Source organism: Strigops habroptila, chromosome 21, assembly GCF_004027225.2.
Source record: "Strigops habroptila isolate Jane chromosome 21, bStrHab1.2.pri, whole genome shotgun sequence".
In the NCBI taxonomy this organism is placed as follows: domain Eukaryota; kingdom Metazoa; phylum Chordata; class Aves; order Psittaciformes; family Psittacidae; genus Strigops; species Strigops habroptila.
The window spans coordinates 2,730,345-2,755,045 of record NC_044297.2 but is presented as its reverse complement, the minus strand read 5'-3'; the positions used below and the strand labels follow the sequence as shown (position 1 = coordinate 2,755,045).

General features: G+C 41.8%; 1 protein-coding gene and 1 long non-coding RNA gene across 7 annotated transcripts in view; one reads left to right on the top strand and one right to left on the bottom strand.

Moving 5' to 3' along the window:
- The window catches only part of LOC115618494, a 73,655-nt gene extending 68,981 nt beyond the window's left edge, over positions 1-4,674 (top strand). Inside the window, exon 3 of the long non-coding RNA XR_003994811.1 lies at positions 3,750-4,674. This is a non-coding gene — a long non-coding RNA (uncharacterized LOC115618494). The remainder of the gene's footprint in view (positions 1-3,749) is intronic.
- Positions 1-24,701, bottom strand: part of UNC5D (unc-5 netrin receptor D) — a 138,616-nt gene that overhangs the window by 25,895 nt on the left and 88,020 nt on the right. For 4 of the 6 annotated variants that reach the window (XM_030510116.1, XM_030510111.1, XM_030510113.1 and 1 more), the window contains exons 5-8: positions 10,934-11,114; positions 9,948-10,115; positions 8,534-8,698; positions 3,984-4,016 (exon numbers count right to left, since the gene is read on the bottom strand). In XM_030510116.1, coding sequence (XP_030365976.1) covers positions 3,984-4,016; positions 8,534-8,698; positions 9,948-10,115; positions 10,934-11,114 — 547 coding nt within the window. The remainder of the gene's footprint in view (positions 1-3,983; positions 4,017-8,533; positions 8,699-9,947; positions 10,116-10,933; positions 11,115-24,701) is intronic. The other 2 variants (XM_030510114.1, XM_030510112.1) reach the window with 1 other exon arrangement.

Genomic DNA, 24,701 nt, shown 5'->3' with positions numbered 1-24,701 from the left:
GAGCCAGCAGAGGGGTGAGCAGAGGCTGGGGAGGTAAAGCTTGAGACATAGATGTGGAGCAGATCACAGCCCTTAAAGGCAGCGCTGCTCCAGGTACCAGCCCGAGTCTTATCTATCGCTGAGTTTATGATTTGAATTCTGGAGCTCATCCAGGAGATCATGAATCCCCTGATAAATCTTTGTGAAGCTTTCCCCTTTCCCCCTCTTCCTTTTCTGTGTGAGCTTTAATACAGGAAGGAACAGTCCATCTCTCACCACTCAGAGGGGCTGAGGAGATCCCACTTAAAGACCTTCAGTCTTTAAAACCCAAACCTTGCCTGTGCTGGCACCCGTGCATTAAGCTCACAACCAAGTTTTCTAAGACTTTTACAGCAGAGAAAAAGAACTCATTGCTTTGAGTGAACCCAAATGAAACCTGCAATATTATGTCATTGAATTATCCAGTCCCGCTATTTGAGATCTTCTGGGATTTGGGACCACGTACCATGAAATTAAATTACTTGGCAAGTACACTTGGTGGGTCTTTAGATGGCTCCCTTAATGCCAAACTCCGGTTTAGAGGAGGAGAGAATCTTGGATTCACCCTATACGTCATCTGTTATCCTGTATGTGGTGCTTCTGCTGTTAAGTGTGAAGCACTTGGTACACAAAGTGCATTTATTTGTAACAAATGACAGAGACAAGAACTAACCAGGAAATCTCAGTATCAGCAAATAAACCACAAGGGACAGAAATCATAAATAGCCAAGTGCTGAAATCACTTAGTATTTGAGGGGAGACTTCTGCCATGTATATATTTTAGTGCAGAAATTCAGAACGTCCTTAATGGAAAACACCTCTTCCATTCCCATCTCCAACTGTTTCCAGTCAACCCCAAACCCAACATTCCAACATTCCATTCAACCCAGAAGAAACATTCTGAACTTAGTTTTACTGGAACCACTGTTTAGCCCAGAAAATGCTTCTGCAAAGTTCTGCTGCATTTCTGAGTCCCCTCGCACTGAGGAAGGGTTCTGGTTTCAGCATCTTTACAACTTGCTGAGAAAGGGAAAAAATAAAACAATCAGAATGTTTCCATGCAAATACCAGCTTTCAGAAGAAATCCACCTTCTGTGGCACATCACGAGTGATCACAAGTGAACAAACCTGTAACTAACAGCTCTAACCCACTTCCTAGAACGTTACAGTTGCCACACAGTAAAATGTTGGGAAGAGAATTCCAGAGAGTTAGAAATTGCAGAAAGGAAGCTTTTAGCTGACAACGTCATTGTATGGGACTAACAATGGGAGATGCCCAGATTCCCTTACACCAGACAGGAAAAGGAAATGCAGAAAGACAGGGTCCTAAGAGAGGGCTGGAAATCCCTCACATCAAACCGGGACATCCCAGTCCAGTGCCAATCCCATACTGCTTTATGTCTCTAGAATCAGGTGCAGAAAGAAAAGTGCAGAAACTAATTACATTTCTCTTTCTTCCAGTTTTCTGTTCCCCAGCTATTTTGTTGTTATTGCTGACTTCATTTTTGTGGGTATTTAGTACAATGAACAAGCCAAGAAAAGGGATGTGATGTGGTGGAAGAAACCTGGCAGCAAGCGGGGGGTCTTCTCCTTCCTAGAGAACCGCTGAAAGCTGGTGGTTATTTCACCATAAAGGCTCTTTAAGCCTTTCATTTTGATCATTACTTTAAAACAGAAAAGTGCTGAAAATTTGAATTACCTTTTCTACCTTCGTGGGATACTAAATTATAAAGCCTGAAACACGCAGAAATAACCTATCAGTAAAAAATTACTGCCACCATAATGGCAACAGGTGGAAAATTGATCTTTTACCATCAGAACCAGAATATAAAACACACCTCAAGTTCTCACCTGTGAGTAAGTGCAATTTATCACTCTCAGTCTACATAAATAGCTTGGCTGCTTCTGTTCAATCCATTCAGATGTCGGGTAATTTAAGTTTCATACTTTTATAACTGCACACAACTGTCGTACACGGGTTAAAGCTGAGAGCAAGACCAGAACTTTAAACATGAGAACAGTCTGACTCAGAATCCTTCTGGAGAGAATTCTGGTTTTAGTGAATACTCTGAAGTATCCCTAAACTTGAATTCCATAATGTTCTATAAATGATATCGTTAAAACATCTTACAATTATTCTGATTGAATTTCCTTATCTTTAATAAAATGGTCATTGTTCTGTTTCATAGAAGACTTGGAAGAGCTGTTCCAAACCTCTTCAACCTTTCTATCTTATCTAAAGGATAATTCCTTCTGTGGGAGAGCAGACATTAAAGACAAAAGAAACGCATGGCAAATGGGGGAACAGGCTCATTTTCTACTTTCATTTGTTCCCAGAAGGGAACAAAGTGAAAAACAAACAAACTAGAAAAGAAAACATTTATAGTCAACCAATTACTGTGTAATGAAGCGCATCCTCCCGGCCAGCGGCACAGGGACTCTGCTGGAGCACCGCGAGTTCAGCCGTTCCCGTGCCAGGATACATGTCGGTGGTAATTGTAGCCTATATTTCACTCCACCTCCTGACACTGTTACACAACATTTATTGAAAGCACATTTGATGGTAATGAAGTTTCTATTAACTATGATTAAGTTTCATAAAGCACCTGAAGATAATTTAAGATGTGCGGGAGCAGAAAATGAAACATTTGGTTTAGTACATTAGGAAACGTAATTGATTAAATTATCTCATTTACAATAAGTGCTTTCCAGGAGCTATCAGGGCATACATCCCCTCTCTGCCATTAGAGTTTGCTACGAGAGCGGGAAGGGTTTTCCAGCTTCCTGCCCCGCTTCCCTGTCCCACGTTGCGGTTCCTGTTCCCTCACAGCCAGTCATTGATAACAAGGAGCAAAACCCAGAGAATTGTGCAAGAGGTTATTTAGTCAAACAGGTTGTTTCTCAATGATCCTCATGATTGACTTTGATTTTGCATCACGTCATGCAGTCTCAAACCAACGTCCTGTTTCGCTGAACAGCAACGAGATGTTCTCTGGCTCTAAACCCTACAGCTACAACCAAACCCGTTAGTTCTCCCGCGTATCTTACATGCAAAAATCAATTCCATTGAAGTTACTTCTTTAATAAATCAGAAAATAAAGTGATTTGACTGATATTCTTTCAAGATTCTCTAATTAAATGGGAACTGTGCAGATAAACAAAACCACAGCAATTCCTAAGCTCAGTTCAAACACCTCTTACTCTCCAGGAGCTGGAGCCATCTCAGACAATGCAAACAATTGCATGTGTTACTTCTCAGTACAGGTGGATTACTGATTTAAGTCCTCAAAAGGAATGAAGCCAAAAAAGTGTTTATAAATCTATTTGCCAAAATTCAGTGATGATTTTTTGCTGAAAATTAAATAGTCAAAAACCCTCCAAACTTTGCATAGGGTTTATGAAAGAACAAAGCAATGTTCTGTGTTAGAGCACAGAGGCTGCTTGTGGGTTGGATGCAATTGTGTCTTTCAATTAATTCACTCCAAATGTGCTGCTCTAAACTAAAATTCCACTGAAATCAGTCTAAGGCTAAGAAACAAAAAGTGCAAGAGAGAACCCCCAGCAGCATGTAAATGACAACTGTCTGTTCTTTACAGGGTAATGTGGATAAGTTGCCTTCACCAGCTGATAAAGGCTGAAGTGAGCTGAACAAGATCAGAGCCAGCGGTGAAACCACATCTGAACCAAGAAAGCAGAAACCCCTGTATTAATTCCTCATTTTGTAATTACAGGTCCTCAAGAGGCCAGTGTCAAGCCACGCACGATGCAGAAAGGGCTCCCACTCAGACACAAATGACTGTTTTCAGTCTTAAACTACGACCACAAAGTTGCTAAGAAGACACTTTCAGTAGCTGTGAAAGCCTTTCATATAACCTTCAGCTTTATTCAGCTCCTGCACAAATAAAACAGAATGGCAGAGAAGATGAGAAAAATCATATTTACGAGAGAAAAAAAAAATAACTTACTTTGGGATTTTATTTCATGAAGAGGTTTTTTATCTGAGAGAGAGAGAGAGAGAGAAAGTTGCACTTAATAAATTTACATGGAGCATTATCTGTTTCCTCTATCGCTTCTGTGTAGCTCTAGACATGAAACATCGTCTCCTTGTTTGCTGACAATATGAATATTTTATGTTGTCCATATTTTTACCTTCATTTTTTTTTCCCCTTTCTTTTTTTCTAAATCTCTTTCAGGATGATTTGATGTTTCTTTGCAGTAATTTCTCCCTTGGTTAATTCAGGTATTTGCTAGTTTTATTGGGTGCTTTGATTGGGAATATTATACAGCAGTAAGGGAAGTTCAGTACTTTGAAGCAGCTCATGTGGCAAAGAAAGTCAGTTAAGAATTAATTATTTCTTTATGTGTTTGATAGATGGAAAGGTGATGGACAATTAAACAGGTAATTTATAAAATATAAACATGTACAATATATTCACGTTTATGTATCTAAATATGGCATCTATAATTTAATATATAATAACGGCATCTATATGTGTATAAAAACAACACACAGATCAATAACTACCACCGCACATGCAATTATATTTGAGTTCTAAGGAAATTCCCTTTGAGTTGTTCCCCAATTTATCTTTTGGATGTTTCTGGATGAAGGATCTGGGACTGGCTTCCTCAGGGGTGGGTTATCAGCACAACCACCGTTACTGCAATCCTGTGCCTTAGTGGAAACCACATCACGGTCCAGGATGCTCAGTTGAGTGTTTTGCTGTGTGATGATGTAAAGCAAATGGATTATGAGGCACCTTCTGTTATTTTTCTATCTGCAAAAAATGATCAGTTTAATAATATTTAACCCAAAAGATGCTTGGATTTGGGCTTTGCCAAAGCTTCCTGGGTGGGGGTTTCCCTTCTTAAGGTTTTCTTTTTTGCTGGAAATGATGGACATAAACACCAACTGAATAGGGTCAGACTGAGCTTCGCAACAGGCACAAACAGTTTCATGCTGCTGACATCCGGCTCTCTACAGCAGAACTGAAAAGCATTTCCCAGACAAGCTGGTGGGATTGCTGGGCCCAGAAGCCTCTTGGCAATACTCAGTATCATGGCTGATTGAAAAATGGAAAACAAAATCGCTGGTGATTTATGATGCATTAGTAAAACCATGTTTGTAGTTCATCTGCTTATGGCCTACTTGTTTGTTTCTTTTGGGGGCACTGGGAAAAGAAATCAATAGGTTTTGAAGTTATAAAACATAACATTAAAGCACATAGATAAAAGTAAATCAAAAAGCTCTATGAAACCCTCTCTTCTATTAAGCAAAGAAAAAGCTTTCGCCTCTGCGAGACAGAGAGAAATCCGCCATGGAAAAGCGTTCTATGGAGAATACTGGTAGGGAATCAACAAGGAAAGAACAAATATGCAAGAAATGAATAAGGTATTAGGAATCTTGTGAGTGAAAAGGATTCGGATTGGGTCAGCCTGGCAATCTTTCCTATATATCAAACCCCCAAATAATTCTACCTTTCATCTGCATTTAAGTTTCTATCTATTCAGTTATTACAGGTCCTAGAAGCAATGCCCTGAAAGAAAAGCACTTTCAGCTGCTCCTCAGTTACAGACTGGACTGTCTGGATCCATCCAGAAAACCAAACACCAAAGCGAGGAACAGGACGTTCCTGAGGATGGAAGAGAGTCACCTCCGGGCTCTGCCCAGCCTCTCCTGTCAGGGACTGAGTAAAGAACCTGTGAGGACACCCCAAGTTATCTCCACTGACCGACTCCAAACTTGAAAACCAATGCTAGGGATTAGTTTTTTTCTCTGCCAGTTCAGTCTGCCCTGTGCTTCCCTGGCATCTTACGCTCTCTCCCTTACTTACATTTAACTTCTTGTTAACCAAAGAAATGTTTCATTTCTATTTTTGCCTCACAAAAGGAACTAAGTTAACAAGTTGTGCCTGATAAATAACCTCCAGGAGATTAGTTTTCTGTAGCGCAGCACTGCATTTCCTTCACAATTCCCCAGGGGATGGAAAGCAGAGCAGAAAAGGCACATACTGGAAGATGAATGGGGGAAAAGGATTTTTAAAAAATAGGGTAATTGCATCAATTCCTGTTAGCTGAGAAAGCAATTACAGCCCTAAAAATCAAGTAGATATGTACAGCTCGACCCATAAAGGAGGAACAGTAGCACACTCCAAGATGAAAGAAACAAGAGGCTCTGAACACCTCACCCCAGTTGAATGCGTTTGGAAATGCAGCTCTTGGTCCAACACACGCTCCTGGTACCCTCACCCCAGCAGAGGAGAGGAGCTGGTGTAACCCTGAGAACACACAGGCCAGAGCTGACGGCAGCTCCACTCGTCACCCAACGGTAGCAGCTTCCATGTCACTGGGGGTTTAGCTTCCTCTTTTACTACCTGGAGCTCACTCAGTTCCAGACAAGTGCTGTTACACAAGGACAATCCTGACAACGTGCTCAACTCCAAACTACATCAGAGTAGAATACTGCACACACACACCCCCCATCCCCCCCCGATATCTGGAGATCAGTTTCTGATCCCACTATTAGGTGAAAAATTGCTGGTGTCTGCAGCAGAGATAGAATCGTCCCTTCTGTTTGTCTTTGAATTCATTTCAGAGTATTGTTAGTTCAGTTTCCCCAGCTCCCATCTCACCTTTGCAGGGAAAATCCAGCAGCAGCAGATCCCCCCCACTGATACTCAGCATAAGCTGAGAATTTAGTTGTTAATTTTAAATAGTATTGCTTTGATGTCAACACATGCACCCCGAGTAGGCTTAGATTTTAAATGGCTTTTCATTTAAATCATAAAATGTGGGGTTTATTCTTACTTATGCCACTTATCCTTTGTAAAACGATTTTGATAATTCATTTCAACATCAAAGTTGTATTTTACAGGCTTTGTGTTCCACAGTGACACAGGTTGATTAAATCTGTGCAAAATTTACTCCCATTTTCAAAAAGGCTTTTTGTATCTTTTTACCCATAATGATCCATTTATTTAAAGGAGGCAAGTTCTTTACACACAGCATATTAAGAACATTTTAAATCAATTAAGAGCACTTTAAGTCCCATTTGTAGAAAAGTGATTTGCAACTGAAAGGGAAAAGCCTTCGCTATTCCAGACACTTGTTTTCAGATATGCACCACTGACTTCAGTTTGCACATGGGTGTGCAAAATAGTTACATGTTCTTAAAACTGCATCTATGAAGTGATTCTAAATGCCATGGCAAAGAAGAATTAGAATTCTTGGAAGAGGCCGTGGTGAATCCTGTGCTGGTCCCATTGATTTCAACTCGTTGGGGCATTTTTCTTTTTTACTGCAGTGCCATTAGTCAGGTTAGCGGTTCATTAGTAATAATATTCTTTGCACCAGTGGCTGTACAAACATAAAGTAGAGGGACAGACCCTGATGCAAAGAGCTTGGTTTTATACAAAGCATATGACACACAATGAAAACAGTAATTAATAATTCAGGTAATTATTCAAACTAAGTTAGTTGCTGTGTTATAACTATTCCAACAGCCCATCTATCACATTGTTTGGTGCTGTGGGCTTGTGTCTAGTGGCGTTCTTAACAGGGCACATTACCAGAGGAGCTGAAGTAAAGCAGGAGCTTGGAAGCTCTTCTTTGTTGTAATCTATTCTGTGGATAGACAAGAGAACTATGTCTCCAGGGCTGTCAGTTTGACTTCTTTCATAGGCATCCAATTTAATAACAGCGAAAATAAATACTCTGCCTGCACTATATGTGTATCTCATCACTGATGGGGCTGTCATGGGATGGATTTTATTTTTACCTTCCTTCTTTTTTCTAAACTCTGTTTTCTGAGGAGGAAGGTGAACTGGCAACTGGCTCCTTACAGCCTGAAGTGGTTTTGCTTTCAACCTCGATGTTTCTTTGCAGGATCTTTCAGAAGGCAACCTGCTTTATTTCCCACCACCATCACTACATTTGTATCTGCCAGAAAAAGCCAGCCCCAAGCCTGGCTCATACCCCACTGTGATGAATTGAACTGTTTGGACCAGCTGACATCCCCCTTTGTCTTTCTGTTGAGGAACCTCTCTCTCGCTCAAGCTGCAGGCCATGCAGATGTAGATCCTGAACGCCTGAACTCACCATTAAGTAGATTTGCTTTTATTTATCTTCTGTGTTAAAGGCAACAAATGCAATAAACTTTGACCTTACACAGTTCTTGCACCAAGAGCATTCATGGTGGGGCTTTGCTGGTTCACTTGCAAGACAAGGTAGAAGGCTGAGTAGGACACTGACGTGTTGCAGCACGTGATTGCAGCTACACATTGCAAAAAACCTTTATTTGGATTTTTAGACTCAACTAACTCGCAGGTAAAGCGTGTGCTGTGTGGATTTCCAGTTTCACACACGCAGCCCTCTGAAAACCACCTCTTTCACACCTCTTTCACAGCCACAAGCGTTGCGCTGACACGGGTGTGTGGCACACACGCTGCACTCCCTGGCTCACAGCACATTTTAGGCCATCCCTCCTAATCCCACCCAAGTGCCGACTGTTCCTCACCTTGAATGCAGAGCCCTTCCGTGCAGTTCTCCGACTCCTGGCTCACGCCCTCGCAGTACTTGCCCCCGTTGCGGGGAGGTGGCGCGATGCATTCCCGAACCCGCAGGTGCTCGCACTCCGGGCTGCACACAGACCACTCGCTCCACACCTCCCAGCTTCCATCCACTGAATGGGGAGGAAGGAGAAACAAGTATCATCACTGTGTAGTCGAGGTGCTACCAAGAATACCTGTGCCCTATCTCTCCTCAGGTCACAGCAAGTAAAGTTTGAGGAGAACTAAAGAGAGTTTGATCAGATGTGACGTTAAAATCCAGCGTTAGGATGTACCACCCCAAGCGTGCAACATGGAAGCTTTTAGAATAGCACTAGTAGGTAACATTCTGCTAACACAGTCAGTTAAAACCACAGGAGGAAACATTTCCTTGGCCACCCAGCCATTAGCTTCTAATGTTTCAGCACAAATTCTAGCAGAAGCCAGGCTGACGTCGAGGCCACACGTTTTCCTACCAGAGCAGGGATGCTGACATTTACAGAAAGAGCAGAGCAGAGCTGTTCCTGCAGACTTGTGGCTAATGCCCCGAGCAAGAGAGAGGATCAACCTGTCTCTTTGCTGACTGGTTTACAGCTGTCTCTGACCCTGTCCAAAAATGAGAAGGGTTTCCACAGTTCCCTTTCTTTTTCATGCACAAATCAGACCGAAGAACAGTCAGATGAACACAGAGACATGTTTACATAATATTAAGGTTTTAAATCCCAGCTCAGCACATGTTGTATTTAAAAACTTGTGAAAGCCAGAAGAGACATTTGCCAGAGTTCAGACAAGTTATGATGTGACCACAGAATAACAGAGTCTCTTACAATACACATGCACACAATCCTACTGACTTTCTTTAGCTCTATGTGTGAAACACCAAACCCAAAATCAAATAAGGGTGAACAAATGAGGAAATGTAGTATCCAGGAGTCCATGCCCCATGTATGGCCTGAGCTCAGTTCCAAAAGGTTAACTTGGAAAGCAATCTTCTGCTAGCTAAATACTACTTCAAAGGGAAGTTCTCAGTTTAGGTTTCTGTGTTTCTCTCTAGCATTCCTAACATCACCTCCCCTTCCCTGTACCCACACCCACTAACATGATTTCCCTACTGAACCCGTTGCTGTTAGTGTTTAGTTAGCTTCAGTGTAAGTTAAAGCACTGACAAGCCTGGCACATCAGGCCATAGCTGCTTGTGACCACTGCTCACACCTACATCAGGCTCTGAGCTGCAGTCAAAACAAGGATGCAAGTACTCCCCATTTCCTTTTTGACCTCGGTGGGCTCGTCAAAGCACAACTGCCTGCCTGGCATTTCAGACTGAAACAGCCCTCCCATGAATGTCACCCAGAGCCAGCCCTTAGCAGACTGTGCATGTCTCACCGGGGCACAGAGAAGTGCAGGTGATCTTCTGCACGGACATCCCTTCACAAAAAGCACCTCCGTTGAGCGGAGCAGGGTTGGTGCAGGTCCGGGATCGCTTCTGCCAGCCCCGGCCACAGCGTGCGTTGCAGTTGGACCACTCGGTCCACGACGACCAGCCTCCATTAACTGCAAAACACCAACATGCCTGAGGTGAGGGGACACTAAGAGACATCAACCAACACATCTGATCGGATCATGCCATTCAAAGGCAGAAGTTTGGTTTTACACTCTACAGGTAAATTCCAAGCTGCAGTAGGGGCATTGCTGCCCATCAGTACACAACCACATCAAGGCCATGGTGTCAGAGAACACAAATATTTGGTCTGGAAGAGTAATATGCTAGAAGTGCAATGATTGACAGAGTCCGGGAGGGAGATGAGAGCAGGCATTTCAATTCTCATAAAATGTTTTGCTGAAATCATAAACAAGACTTCCTGACTTCAAAAAGGGTGATTTAGGAATGCTCTGCCTCCCCAATAAAACGACACGTGCAGTAATAAACATGGAGAGCACGAGAGGAAGGTAATAAAGCCCTGCTTCTGCTCTTCTGCCCTTTGCTGTGTAACATCTACATTCAGCAGTTAGTGCCTGGACGCTGCAGCAGCACAGATCCAATTAAGGCAGCCCTTTATGTACCTCTCCCCGAGGCTTGTGCTCCAGGTTTTCCTGGTACAGGCGAGGCTTATCTATGTGGTTTAGTTTCTAATTGGATCTTCTTAGTATCCGGAGCAAGGACTGTTATTGACATAACTTCTGGGAATCCATCACAAACAAACCCCTCGTAATTCCAACCTCTCTAAGAGCAGGAGGCATCTCAGCCTTGAGCAACAGAACTGAAATTAGCCATTTGATTTAGAACCAGCTGGATGCTAAAAATACAAAGTACTCCAGCACTAAAAGCACACTCATCTATGTTCTCCTGTAATGAGCACGTTTGCACTGACCGTACACCACGACTGTGGCAGACATGCTCCTTCTCTTGGCAACGATGTTGGCAGCCATGCAGGTGTAGTTGCCCGAGTCAGACAGACGTGCCTGTCGAATGATGAGGTTGTGGTCTGCTCTGGTGTCAATGTTCTCATCCAGGTTGGAATCTATGGGCTCCTCGTTCTTTAGCCATTCCACCTGGAGCAGAGAAGAACAGGAAGGAGGAAAAGAGAAGATGGAAGCAGGAAATCTGCTATATTGTATTTCAATGATTTCATTACTAAATGTCATTGTGATCTTTACTATAAACATTAAAAGTGAAGCTAGGATGGGATTCCCAAAAAGGCAGACATCCACAGACTCAGAAAAGAAACTATTCCTCTATTCCTGTTATGAAAACCCTAGAGCTTATTAACAAAGGCACATCAAATGAAATGCTGGGTCATAACAACATAACAAATAATAACAGAAAATGGCAAAGAGCTTGTTCAGAGTTGTACGGGTGTGGATTATAAGGGAAACGTTATTGCTGTTCTACTGGGTGAAAAGGAAGGAAAGAAGAGGAAGAAGAAGATAGAAAAAAAAGAAGGAGAGCAATTAATCACACTTTCTCTGGTGTGGTAGGTAACTACCTCCTTAATATGTCATCTGAGATGTGATGATAAAAAATACTGGCTCATTCTAGTTGAGTAATTTAATTTACCTCCTGGTTCTCTTCACCAGAAACACTAAAGCTTGAACCTGAAATCACTTTCTTGAACAATTGCATCTTGTTATTTCCTCTGTATTTGCTCTCGAATCTACACAGGGTATTTTGGTTTTATTGTAGCTGTTCATTTATTCAATTACTGTCCTGTTTAGGAGAGCCTTTTGGCTTCCCTAAGAGAAGGAAAAAACAGGGAAATGTCTGGAAACCTGTAAAGCCAAACACAGGCACTTGATACTTTGGGCCAACAACCTCATTGATCTAATTGGGAAATACCTGCTTTGACTGCAGGAGCAGAGAGCCCCGACCGATGGAGATTTGTAGCCCTTGTGAAATCAGCTAATGATTGCACTGGGTTTCTTATCCCTACACCTCAGAGGAAGGTGCTGTGGGCTGGTAACCTAGAAAGGCTGATTTTTGTTCAGTGAATATGGAAGAAAATGTCAACAGAGAAAACATAAGAAATATTTACAACTACTACTCTGGATATACAGTGCTTTACATGTCAAATGGTTGGACAGTGATCACCCAACCTTTGTAATAGGGTGGCTGACGTGTAGTGAGTATTATTAATTCCACTTATTTTGAGAGAGAAACTGAAGGATGGAATCACTTGGAATCACAGCTAAGTCATCATCATAACAGATTCCCAATTTACATACACCCCAGAGAGCATTAGTATTTGTTGTGAAGGTACATAAATACCATGAAATGCTGTGTATAATGTATCTGAGGAGACCCAGGAAGTCTCTTCAAGGCATTTCGCGACTTGAAACATTAAAAAGAAATAGTTAAGGCATGGTAAGCTGCTGTTACAGAAGCGAAGAATTAAAAATAGAAGCAGAATCAACACATTCTATTAAAAGACTAAATAAATATGAGTTATTTTAATAGCTTTTCCAGACCCGAAGGAGGTGTGGCTGACCCTGCAGTCAAACCCCCTTCTCATCTCAGTTCAGATGAATAACCTCGTTAGGAACTTGCGGAAGGACCTGGAACTTTGTGGTAATGAGCTTATGGATTTGCTAGCTCCAGGCATTCATTAGCACTCTGCTCTGCGCAGATGGTCTGCGATTTGTACACTTCCCAGTTTATAAACAAATCTGCACAAGCTGACCAGCAAAGCCAATTACATTTCATGCCAGACAGCAGCTTCTCCTTCCAGCAGCATCCCTCACTCTGGTTAGCAGGGGACGGAAGGTGTGTGACCGACGTGCCCACAGCTTCCTGTGTCCCAGTCAGGCGAGAACTTACCCCAAAAGGAATCCAGGTCTGCGGCACTGGTATCCTACATGGTGACTATGGGTTAAATAAAGTCACTGTTTTACACATCTGTCACAAGAGGCATTTCCTGAGTGTGAAGTACATTACACATTTCGTACGGAAGGCAGTTGAAAGGTTTGAGTTCTATATGCTCTTCCTTAAACTGAAGTTAACCAAAAATGGTAATAAAGACAGAATGTCACCACTGAAGCTTACATTCAGCACCCAAGCCATGCCTGGCTATTTTGGCACTTACAAAGCTCTCTCATAACACTCCTTTGCTTTTCTTCTCAAATCTGAACTTTTTTTAAACTATTAACACTTTTTAAACTGCCTCCTTCACGAAGTTTCAAGAGTTTTAGGACCAAAGGCTTTGGGTGCCACAGTGCACACCAGAACAACCATTTCCAGGCAGTTTCTAAGTGAGGAGCAGTGCCTGGCCCAGCCATGCTTATGTGTGTGAACCCAGACGAGACTTCTCTTGGCACTGCCAGGAGATGCAATCACCCTTTGTCATGAACTTCACACATGCCACAGCTTTGGTGTCCTCATTTCCATTGCTGGAAGCACCCCAGGAAATCTCCTGGCCAACATTCATCCTTGTGGTTGTTCATTCCCCCGGGTGACACCTCAGCTGTACTGACCACGGGTGCCCAGGTGTGGCTCTGGAGCAGCCACCAGCCAGCCCTACTAAACCCAGTAACGCTCAGCTCTTCCCTGAAGAGTATCTCTTTGAACATCCCACATTCTCCTTTGGTCTGAGTGAGACGAGGAACAATCAAGTAATCCATTCACTATTCAGTTTCCCTCTGCAGTGAACTGTAATACTCATTATAAGAGAGGGTTTCAGCAAAGAAACTAGGAATGCAATTTAAATTATGGAACAGCAGCACAAGCATAAATCAAGTGGCAGAAATTCAATGGTCGCAGTCAGAATTGAAGTCACTTTATGTGCAGTGTAATGACAAACACAGTCGTGTCCAAAGAAATGACAAACATGTCTAGTACTACCAGAGTTCATTATTTCACAAGTGCAGCTCTGGGGCAGCGAGAGGGTCCCCGTGGCTGTTACACGCACGCTCCAGGGGGTTTTCCTGTACACAATTTTCCAGGAGGGAGCTCACTGTTTGCTGAGTCTGGGGCTGCAAGGCTTGGTGAATGAAAAACATTTACATTAAAGCAAAGCATTTCAAAGAATGATGATCACGGTGAAGGGAGAACATTAAACAGATGGAACATAAACATGAACGTGTTAAGAGATGTGCGATCCAAAGAGGATTTGTAAGGGAGGGCAGCATTGCCTTTTGCTTCTTATCTGGAAGCTTGATGACACTGCAAATACTCATCTCCTATTCCAGCTTCTCCCTCCCTTGAAGAAAACCCAGATTTATCCGAACTCCTTCACTGCCTTTGCCTCAGCAGACAAATGCTGTTGAAAATGGAGGACTAAGGGATGGATTTACAGGATAAACTGATAAAGGAGTCACAATGACAGAAGATTGTGGTTACTTGCAGGGATGCAACCTTTGGAATAATTCAGCACACACACAAATACACACACACAACCAACCAAGCAAACGAAAGACAACAAAGAAGCAGACCATGTCTCCCTACTGCAATGAGGCACCGTGTTCTGAGCTGCCACCCTGCAGGGCCTGAGGAGTAGACTCAAAACTCATCAGCATTTCACTCCTCTGGCTTTCTCATCAGCAGAGGTCACGCAGTCGCTCGTAACACAATTAAATACATTTCTTTTTAAGAATTAGGCTGTCTGAAGATCTGAAATGTTTCCATCTTGAACTAGACTTAAAACCTGCTGTAATATGCCACAAGTTTATATAAAGATATCTGATAATTTTTCTCCCCCCTGAAATTAGATCTGCTCAGAATTAAAATACCCCCATCAACTTCTACCAAAGGCTAATCACGTAATGATCTAGACAAGAAATGCAGGGGCAGGTATGGATTAACTCAGCTGCTACAGACTGGCTGCAGTGGATGAATTAGCATAATCATAAATTTGTTCCAATTACAGAAGGCAATTATCAAAGCCCAGCTTACAGCATTATCAACGTGAAATCAGTTAAATACACCATACCCCAGGTAGATTACAATGGGAGTTAGCGAACTCTTTTTTTGCTGTAAAAATAAAGCTTATCCCAAGTCATCCACATTTCTGTCTGCTGTATCCAACACTTGAACAGCCCGTTGGCTCCCCATGGCAGCAGCACAACTGCTGCTTGAGCTGCTGCAGGTGATGGAGTCTCACTGTGTTTAGGATGTGTAAAATAAAGAACACACATATGTCAGGCCCGTTTGGTGTGTGTTCACACTGACACTACTGACAGACACCCTCCACCACCATCCAGGGGATTCAAACACTCTGGGGACTTACGGATACCCATGAGAACGTTGATGGAGGCAGAGTTGAGTTAGAGACTCCAGGAAAGCTTGGGCCAAGGTTGCTGTGGTTCCCTTAAAGCTCTGCCCATTTTATGGGGTTCTGTCTGTGGCTTTTATGGGAACAGAATGTCAGGCCCCAAAATCTCAGCTGCTTTTGAGCCCAATCGCTGAGATTTAATACCCAACAGGAACAACACAACACAGAGTTCTTGTGGGCACACATGATAGTTTGGTGGGTCAGAAGACAAAAGACCTTGGTACTCTCGCTTTTAGATTATACTATCCTGCCCTTTAAATACAACATCTGGCTTTCTCATGTGGTCAATAAACAGAGTACATATATATCAAAGATAATACAGTTAGAATGTCAGCTTCTCTTGAGGAGAGCATCAATTGCTCTCTCATTGCGAGATAAACGCTCCAGGATTTTGAGATGGGAAAGGTCAACACCTGACTTACGGCAGCACAAACGTTTCTATAGCACAGGCAACGTATGGATTTTAAATATGCTCTCTCTCAGATGGAGAAAGCAGCAAACACACCCTTAGCAATCCTTTGAGCCCATTCCACTGCTCATGATACCCTTAGAGAACAAGCCAATATTTGCATCTTTTGGATAAAACTGCTTTGTCAGTCTCAGATTCACTTAATATTTACAACACAGCCACTGACCTGAAGTGCTGTGTAACCCCGTGTTCTGCCAGCGCCTCACACATTCCTCAAGCTTTTGTTTGCTCTGATTTCTTCCTTCTCACATTTCCCCTCCTCCAGACACCTGCCTACTGAAGATGCCCACTGCCTTGTCATTGCTAACAGGAGCAAGGCTCAGAACCCTGTATCTCCTAATAAATACTATCCAAAAAACATATTTGGTGTGAAGCTGTTAAAAATACCTATATATGTTTAAGATAGAGAACTACTGAAGTTGATTCCAATGCCGTTTTTGTAGTTGCCCATGAAGGTACTAAATTAATTCAATATAAATAATAAGAAGGCACCTCTACTTGAGCTCTTAGCTCCCTAAGAACAAAACTAACACTGTTATAGATTCAAAAGAACTGGGCAGTGTCATGTTTTCCCTTCTAGAACCTGACTTTGCATTAAAAAAGAAGGAAAAAACCATCTGAGAATTTCTAAAACTCAGAAATTTCTAGCTGAAAGCTTCCCTCCCCCAAACTGGAGAAGAACACGTTTGAAGCTGATTTCTTTCTACAGAGAGTTTCTTTTACTAGATATTGTTTGCTATAGATTCTCCTCCACATCAAGATTAGCAGCAGGTATGTCAGGCTGCTGACACATTCTCCACTGGCTCTGGAGCAGGCTCAGGGAGGCTAGATCATGATGCTGACGTTTGCTTTTATGAATATTCCCCCCCATACTCATCAGCTCAAGCCTCTGGCTAGAAACGGTTCTTTCCACATTGATTTAAGCCTCATATTCCAGAGTCTTTAAAAGCCTTATGAAACACGGCTTTTAGTGGAAGAGAGCAAGACACATCCCTTTCGGTTCCTTTCAGATCTGGCAGGAAACTCCTGTTTCTAAAACTTCAGGTGTGTCTGAGCTGGAGAAACCTTCCTCACTGTTAGGGTTCGAATGGGTGAGGATGGGCAGGGCAGGTGCTCTGATTACAGCCATGCATTAAGATGGCAGCATGTCTTTGTTACACTTTGGTTTTGCTTTGTACCTTCAGACTCAAAGAAAGAAGTAGGAGAAACCTCCACCAGCATAAATCATTGTGGGAGATTAATAAAAACCAAAGGCCACTTTGCTGGATACAAACCATTCGTATCTACCTTTATGATCACACAGTTATTTTATCAACCCAATCAGAACCCATTAATCTTCCTTGCTCGGAGCCTATCGCTAGCCACACGCCAGAAGCAGGTCAGCAGTACCCACTGCCTTTGTTTAAATTAATCCACTGAGGGAATACCGGTACCCGATCGTTTAATCATGGTGCTGTCACACCGTTCTGGTAAGCATATTTTTCCTTCATTAGATTGAATGTATAATCTCACCACATAAATCTGACACCCTGACTCACTCATCAGTCAGCCCGGGCTTTTGTTGGTTGCACTGTGGAAAGCAGCACAGGAATCCTCTCTTGGAAGAGATGCGCTCAGTTGGTGGATCACCTGAAACGCCCAGGGTTGCTTGCTGCTAGGGCTCATTTTCTCTCCTATTGTTGCATTGTATGTGGTGTGCAGCTGGTGTATTTGCTCCATGAACCTCCAATAGCAAGGGGAGGCAAGAGGGATGACTCGCAATCATGGCACTCTCTATACCATGGCTCATGCTCTGAGCTACATCCAGTTCACAACAAAGTGAGTATTTCTGTGTGCTTTAAAATCACAGCCAAAAATTCCTATTGCTGAAAAATCCAGAGGAGAATCAAGGCTGACATAGGATGGGGTGAGTCAAAACGCAATTAAAAGATGCTTCTGAATAACTATAATGGGAAAGGTGACAGCCTGTATGTACATCTCAATCTGTAACACTAAAGGTGGGCAAGGAGTTGACTCAGACATGCTATTTTAAAACACTGTTATAAAGGCGCATTGCTAAATGTGCCATTGCTAATGGTACATTGTCTGATTGTTAAAGATATCATCAGATCCCCACTGCTATTTCTGGAGGAATAAGTATCTCACATTAATTGGAATGCTGGTTTTTACCTCGGTGCAAAGATTATGAATGAATCAGCATTAATAAACCCAAAGGTCATTACGAGGCTTCCACGGTAGTTTTCCAGTGGGGCAGTGCACACAAAGGACTTCAATGATTGTATGGTAAGCAGAAATCAATGATCAAGTTGAAACTCAACTCCTCATCCCTTGACTATAAAGCTCAGCAGCATCAGTGAGCAGATGAGACTCACCCAGAGCTTTTCTTTTTTCCAAACAACTCAAATCTAAGGATATTTAGTAATGCACAGATCTTGTTTTAAAAGTACACAACACACACACAAAATGTTTCTCATTATTGTGAATTAGGATGGTTAGAGAGACACGAACAGCTAGAGGCCCAGGGATGGTGCTCACGGGATGGTTGCATTTGTTTTGCAATACACGGGCGTTTGGAAAGCAATTCTAATTGCAGTTGATGCTGAAAAAGAACATTTTTAGATACGAATATTGGGAATGTTTACAGTGCTTTGCTAACATGGCTTCTGATAGGCAAGATCACACTTATAGGTAATTCTCAGAGATAAGAAAATTATCCCAGAAAGCTTACAGTAATTGAAAACTAAGAGTACAAACAAAGAGCATGAGGAGATTGCCAAGCATGCTGCAGATCCAACCTTCAGGAATCAGCAAGAGAAACACCGAGCCACAGTAAGTGACCACACTGGTCAGACCTGCTGCTGGCAGAACAAGAGGCCAGCACTGAGAAAACCTCCAACTACCTGTTTGCTCTTACCAGCAAAGCTTCCAAATCCTTGTAGGACTCCTTCACACAATTACCTTTATTATTTAGAATTATAAACATAATGATAAGGTTTTATAACTTATCCTTTCATGTTCAATCCTTCAAAATTGAGAACACTTCTGAAAATAGTACCAGAAAAATACATGCCACTGCAAAACTGTACATCAAAAAAAGAAAAGCCCCAAAGCACATGCCTTTATAAAAAGGAATTATCTATTCAGAAGAACTACAAAGTTATCTGGTTTGTTTCCCCTCATTTTAGCAATCTAATTCAGAAGTGGTTTGCTCCAGCATTTCTATTCTGTAACCTCAGTGCCTCCTGGGAGTACTGATTTAATTCCAACAAGGCAAATCTCAAGGAAAACAAACATTTTTCCTACTGGAGGACATCAGAGTTCACAGTTCAGCTGCCTGTATGAAACCCAGCACACACTCATTCTGGAGACAACAGCCAAGGGGTTTTTCCAAATATAGGGTATATGTGCAGGGACTAAGATGCTTCCAATAGCTGCAAAATGTACAAAATCAGTCAAAGAGGCACCTGGAGAGGCACTAAGGAGACAAGAGCTGACAAGTGTCCCTGTTTCAAATAATTGGTACAGGTATAAAAAGGATCAGGTAAAAGAATGAAGTGACAGATTTAACACATTCAATCAGTGCAGTGGCAGAATAACAAAGAGAGGGGTATGATCTCACACTGCATGTTAGGATGGCAAAAGGCAACAACCACAGGGTAAGTGTTCCTCCTCTCTCCAGTGCTGGTCCAAACGGGTATGCAGAGGCTGTAAGGGCTTCTAGCTAAAGGAATAGCTCTCCACTCAGCCTGGGAGAGTTCTGCATATTCATGGTCAAGTACCTGAGTTCAAACCATGCTAAATACCTCTGAGCTTGATTTCCAAGAGAAATCATAGAACATGCTCACCTGGAAATTAATTCTCTTTCCACTAAGTGATAAAGATGTATCAGGAGCAGGGTTTCCACAACACTGGTACATTGGGTATTTCTTGTGGCCAGTAGACATCCCAGTGATGAACAACCACTCCAGTCAAACAGACTACAGCTTAGGCACAGGAGTGAAGACTCAATTTAGGTGACAGCTGTATTATAGTGAGAACAACTCTTGATCTAACACACAGGGAGTCCAAACAAATGGGTTAGTTTTGTGCAGATCTTACCCAATCTATGACTCCCTGAGATTGCTCTCATATAATGCGATGCATTTTGTGGATGAGGCTGAGGAGATTGACAGGTCTTCTCTGATGAGCTGGAACAAGAGGCAGCAACACTGAACAATGAAATATGCTCAGGGCATCCCTACAAAAAGCCTCGTAGAAACTCCTCTTGACTCAAGTACTCAAAAGGCATTGTCTTAAATGCCCACATCACTTTGTGACCACTACACATTAAAATAATATGAGACACTCAACATCTTTAAACACATTATGGTGTGCAGAGGCTCAGTAGCTCCTGCAGCACACCTGGCTGACCCCCTTTGCTCATTCAAGTGCGTTTTCAAAGGCATGTTTGTTTGCTCCTCAGCTGCCTGTGGTGGAAACAAGGACAGACATTAAGAAAAAGCACTGCATTAACAACATGGGCTCTCCACAGCATTTCAGAGTTGCCAGTGCCCAAAAAAGAGCATCCAAAATACATCCAGTGCAGTGTTGGGCAGCTTAGAATACAGAACAAATGAATAAATGGAAAAAAAACCCCAAAGCATTAACCTACCTTGTACAACCAGACATCCCAATTTCTGTAACTGGTGCTGCTGCCCTGAAATGCATACAGCTAACCCACTAAAATGTCCATAATGTATTTCAAAGACTACCAGTTCTGTGCAGAGCAACGTCCTTTTTATTCCCCACTTACACAGAATAACTGTGAAATCTAAGCCTTTTTATTTCAGCATATTGAGCAATAGCATTAAAGTGGTTTTTACAAGCACTGATAATCACAAGCCTTTTCTGCCTTTGAAACCCGTTCTTTGTTTGAACTTCTACAGAGTATTACTGCAGGCTCTGTACTGGGTGTATCACAACTCCTGTTGTAATTCCTAATCCATGATCTAGGCTGAGCAAAAAAAACAAACAAGAGAGCACTGAAGATGAAATACTGTAGGAGAAAAGACAGAAAGGTAACACTGAAGCAGACACTTCTCTCAAAGAAGACAGCGATGAAGGGCAAGGAGTGAATACCAGATGTGAACAAAGATGAAACAGCATGTAAAATAAAATAAACTGAATCTTGATGCTGCATTTGTGCTGCCCATGAAGCAGTCACAGGCTTAAACAAAAAAGCTTTAATTGAGCAGATGTGTTACAGAGCATGTTTTATATATAAGCTCTACATATCATTAGACTGTCATGTTCTCAATCCAATCTGCCCAGACCAACACGTCCTGTACTGTCCACAATAACTGCCCATTTTTCTCTCTTTGCTAGATGTGAAAGTACGAAAAATGAAAACTGTGAAGTTCTCTTCCAAGCAGCTGAAGACATGAACAGGACAGGGCACATTCTGTGTGCAACAGGGAGAAATGGCAGAGTTTTCAAACACAGAGCAAATCAAACTGGAATGACATGACCAGAATAACCGAGCAATTGTGAGCGAGCTGCCGCGTGGCTTCAGTGGAACAGAACCAACATTTAGGGGTTGTTCTGTTTCCTTTTGTGGGGTAAGTTGAGACCTGATCAACAGAGACTAAAGGGAAGGTGATTTGCTACTTCTAGAATATGTGAGGACTCTTCAATAGAATGCCACATTCCAAGTGGGTTCAGATCTGCTCTTGTCCCACACGAAGCCATTCACAGTTTCATTAGCAGGAAGTGCTGCTTTAATCTGTGCTATTTTTCACCAGTTCAGTGCTGGATAGTGACAATAAAAACATCTGAATTTTTCTGGATCTGGAAAAAGCAGTAATATGATGTAGATACCTGCAAGAAAGACCTATTTCCCCAGCTGAATGAATCATTAGTTGTCAGCCTGCAAGTGGTGCTGCAGTTACCAGAACTTTCACTCCCCAAGGACAGACTTAGACAATTAAGTCTCTGAAAAATCTCTGTTCAAGGATTCACACAACACTCTGGAAATGCTTCTTCCATTCATGAGTGCAGTGACTTCCAAAGTGATACCTGTACTTCATAACTCTTTACTACCTTATGCCAAAACTGATCTTCTGTACAATTCTACCCAGAGAACACTCCTAAGTTAGGTATTTGTGCAGCTCTGAACATCTGCAGAAGATTATGTGGGATATACACATATGTATATATAAACTGTCATTAAAATGTTGCTTTTCTAGAATAAAGGAATTTTTTTGCCCCTGAAATGTCAGTATTTTAAAGGTATAATTCAGAAACAGCAATACTGCATACGTACCAATTCAAACAGGATTTTAAGACCTTACATCAGCCAGCTGGCTGCCACCCGAATGACCTGAAGGTTACATCTGCTCTACTCTAAGTGTAGTACCTCAGAAGACCTTATTAATCATTGAAATACTTTATGTCTTAGGAATCTGACCTGCTAACCATCACAACATGGCCTGGGCTATGTCAAGGTGAACGTGTGTGGTCAGAGACATTAGCAACTACAATAAGACTTGGAATCGTAATATGACTAATATGCTCATTAAGAGCATATTAATATATGTAATATGACAATATGTAATATATGTACTATGACAACACTACTCATTGGAGTACTACTGGAGCAATGGTTCAGTAGCAGGCTGAAGATCTGAGTGTTAGACAAGCTTCCAGCCCACAGAGACCTCCAACCAACTATGGAGAAAGAGTCAGGGGGTTCTGAAGTGCTGAAAGCTGCTTTTCATCACTAACAGTGAGAGTTAAGAATTTGCATAGTTCCTTCACAAAGCAAAAAGAACTGATTTCACTGTTCCAAATGTAACATCGCCTAATTTTGTCGTGTCAAAGTTAACTGTTAGATTTCTTACAGCTTCACATAACTTTATGATTTTAAAAATGTGACTGCTGGCTGCAGTGGTTCAAAGTAAAACCAGTTTACAGGAAGAGCTTCCAATCAGATAAATACTAATTGAACATATTGCACATGCCGGAGAGCTCAATCTTGAAAGTGAAATGTCTTCAGTGAAAAATGAAACACATCTATTGTATTTGTAACTAATATACCCTAAAAGTAAAGCAAATATTGATATTCCAGGCACAAGACCCAAGATCTGTAACTAACTGTATAAAATGCATGCTGTTTGCATTTAGCAATCATACTGTTTTCCATAACTAGAAACAAGATTCATTGAAACCTATAATTCACCAGTCTTTTTTGTCATAGTATTTTACTACAATACCATTATCCTGCCATATTACATTTACTGTATGTGTACAAGTCCCATAAATACATGAGCCTATGTAAAACAGGCAGCAATGACTCTCACTACTTTTGGAATACTTGCAGCTTTTGAATTTTATGTGGGTTTCATATTTTGTTGATGTGTTTGAAATGGAACATGTACTGCCTAGAAGAGAAACGATTTTTACATTGCCATTAAAAGCTACAGTGGTAAATAAACCATCAGAACTGATGCAGATATTCCCTGGAACATCCGCAACAGTCTATTAAAATGCCAAAATCTGTGTTGAACATTTGAAAAAGTAGCAGTGGATGCAGCATATTTAGAACTTGACTATATGCATATATTAAATGCTAAAGATATTTGAGAGTATTGCACAAACCTCTGCAGAGCACTCCACACAAGTTTACACTCATCAGGAACAGTTTAGCACAACAGCTGCCCTTTTAGTACCAAACCAACCCACCCACAAACAAACAAAAGCAGGCAGGAGCTGTAGCAAGAGCTGCAGGTTGCTCCTAATGCTCGACTATGAGCTAGTCTCATCTAGAGATTTAGTCTCAGAGAGTGTTTATTTATAATAAAAGAGATTTAGGATGCATTTTAAGGTCAAGTTCTGCTCAGATTTGCACCTCATGCATCACAACTGACTTCAACCCTGTTACCCATCAGGCGTTTCTGGTTGGGAATTGCTCCCCCTGAGCTAATCCATCCTACAGCATTATCACCCTTCTTCAAAATTAAGCCATACTAAGTTCCCATTAAACGCAGGTCTCCAGAGGATGATAGAAGCTCCTCCTGATGGTGAATTTCAGTACAGAATACAGAAGCTTGCTATCCAATTAGAACACATTTAAAACCTGATTATCAAGTCCACTAAATTAAACAGGAACAACCTATGACAGCTTGAGACATTTAAAGCCCTTTTGTCACTGATGGAGAAGTCAGGAGTAATATGCCTCCACCGTACCACACCACCTGTCTAAAAAGATTACTAGCTACAAAAGCAAGCAATTTATTTGCTTCTGTACCAAAAACAATTAATATTTTACTCTCTGAAGCCCTAATAAGGTAGAACATACAGGACAGATTATCCTAAACTTAATTAAATGGATATTGACTGAGTATTTTCCAGGTTACAGTTCAAGACTTGTCTGACAACAGTCACAGAGTGCAACACCACAACTACCCAGGACCAGACAGTAAGAAGGAATTACCATCAGTGAACTAGAAAAGATGCTCTAATTTATTCTGTTTGCTGAGCCTCTCACAAGCCACCAGGATCTATCAGTCACATTGATTCCAAGTGCTCCACCTAAGCTGGTACAGAGCTGCATGAAATGACAGAATCAAGTTGTCTGCATTCTTCACTGCTTCACTCTGAAAGTAAATGATTGTGTCACCGAGAGGCATTGACTGCAGTGCTCAGTATGCTCTTAAGAGAAAGAAAAATACCCTTTGGCAGGAGTACAGGAAAACACTAAGGCATGATTAGGGTTACCAACCTGCCAGCATTATGGATATGAAATCTTACCAAAGTTGCTTTATATAGTCAAGGTAATAGGTATGAACGGCACTCTATCATGTTAATGGCAGGGCTGTAATCCACAGGAAATAGCAGTACAACGTGTATTTCTCAAGGATGAGGGCTTAA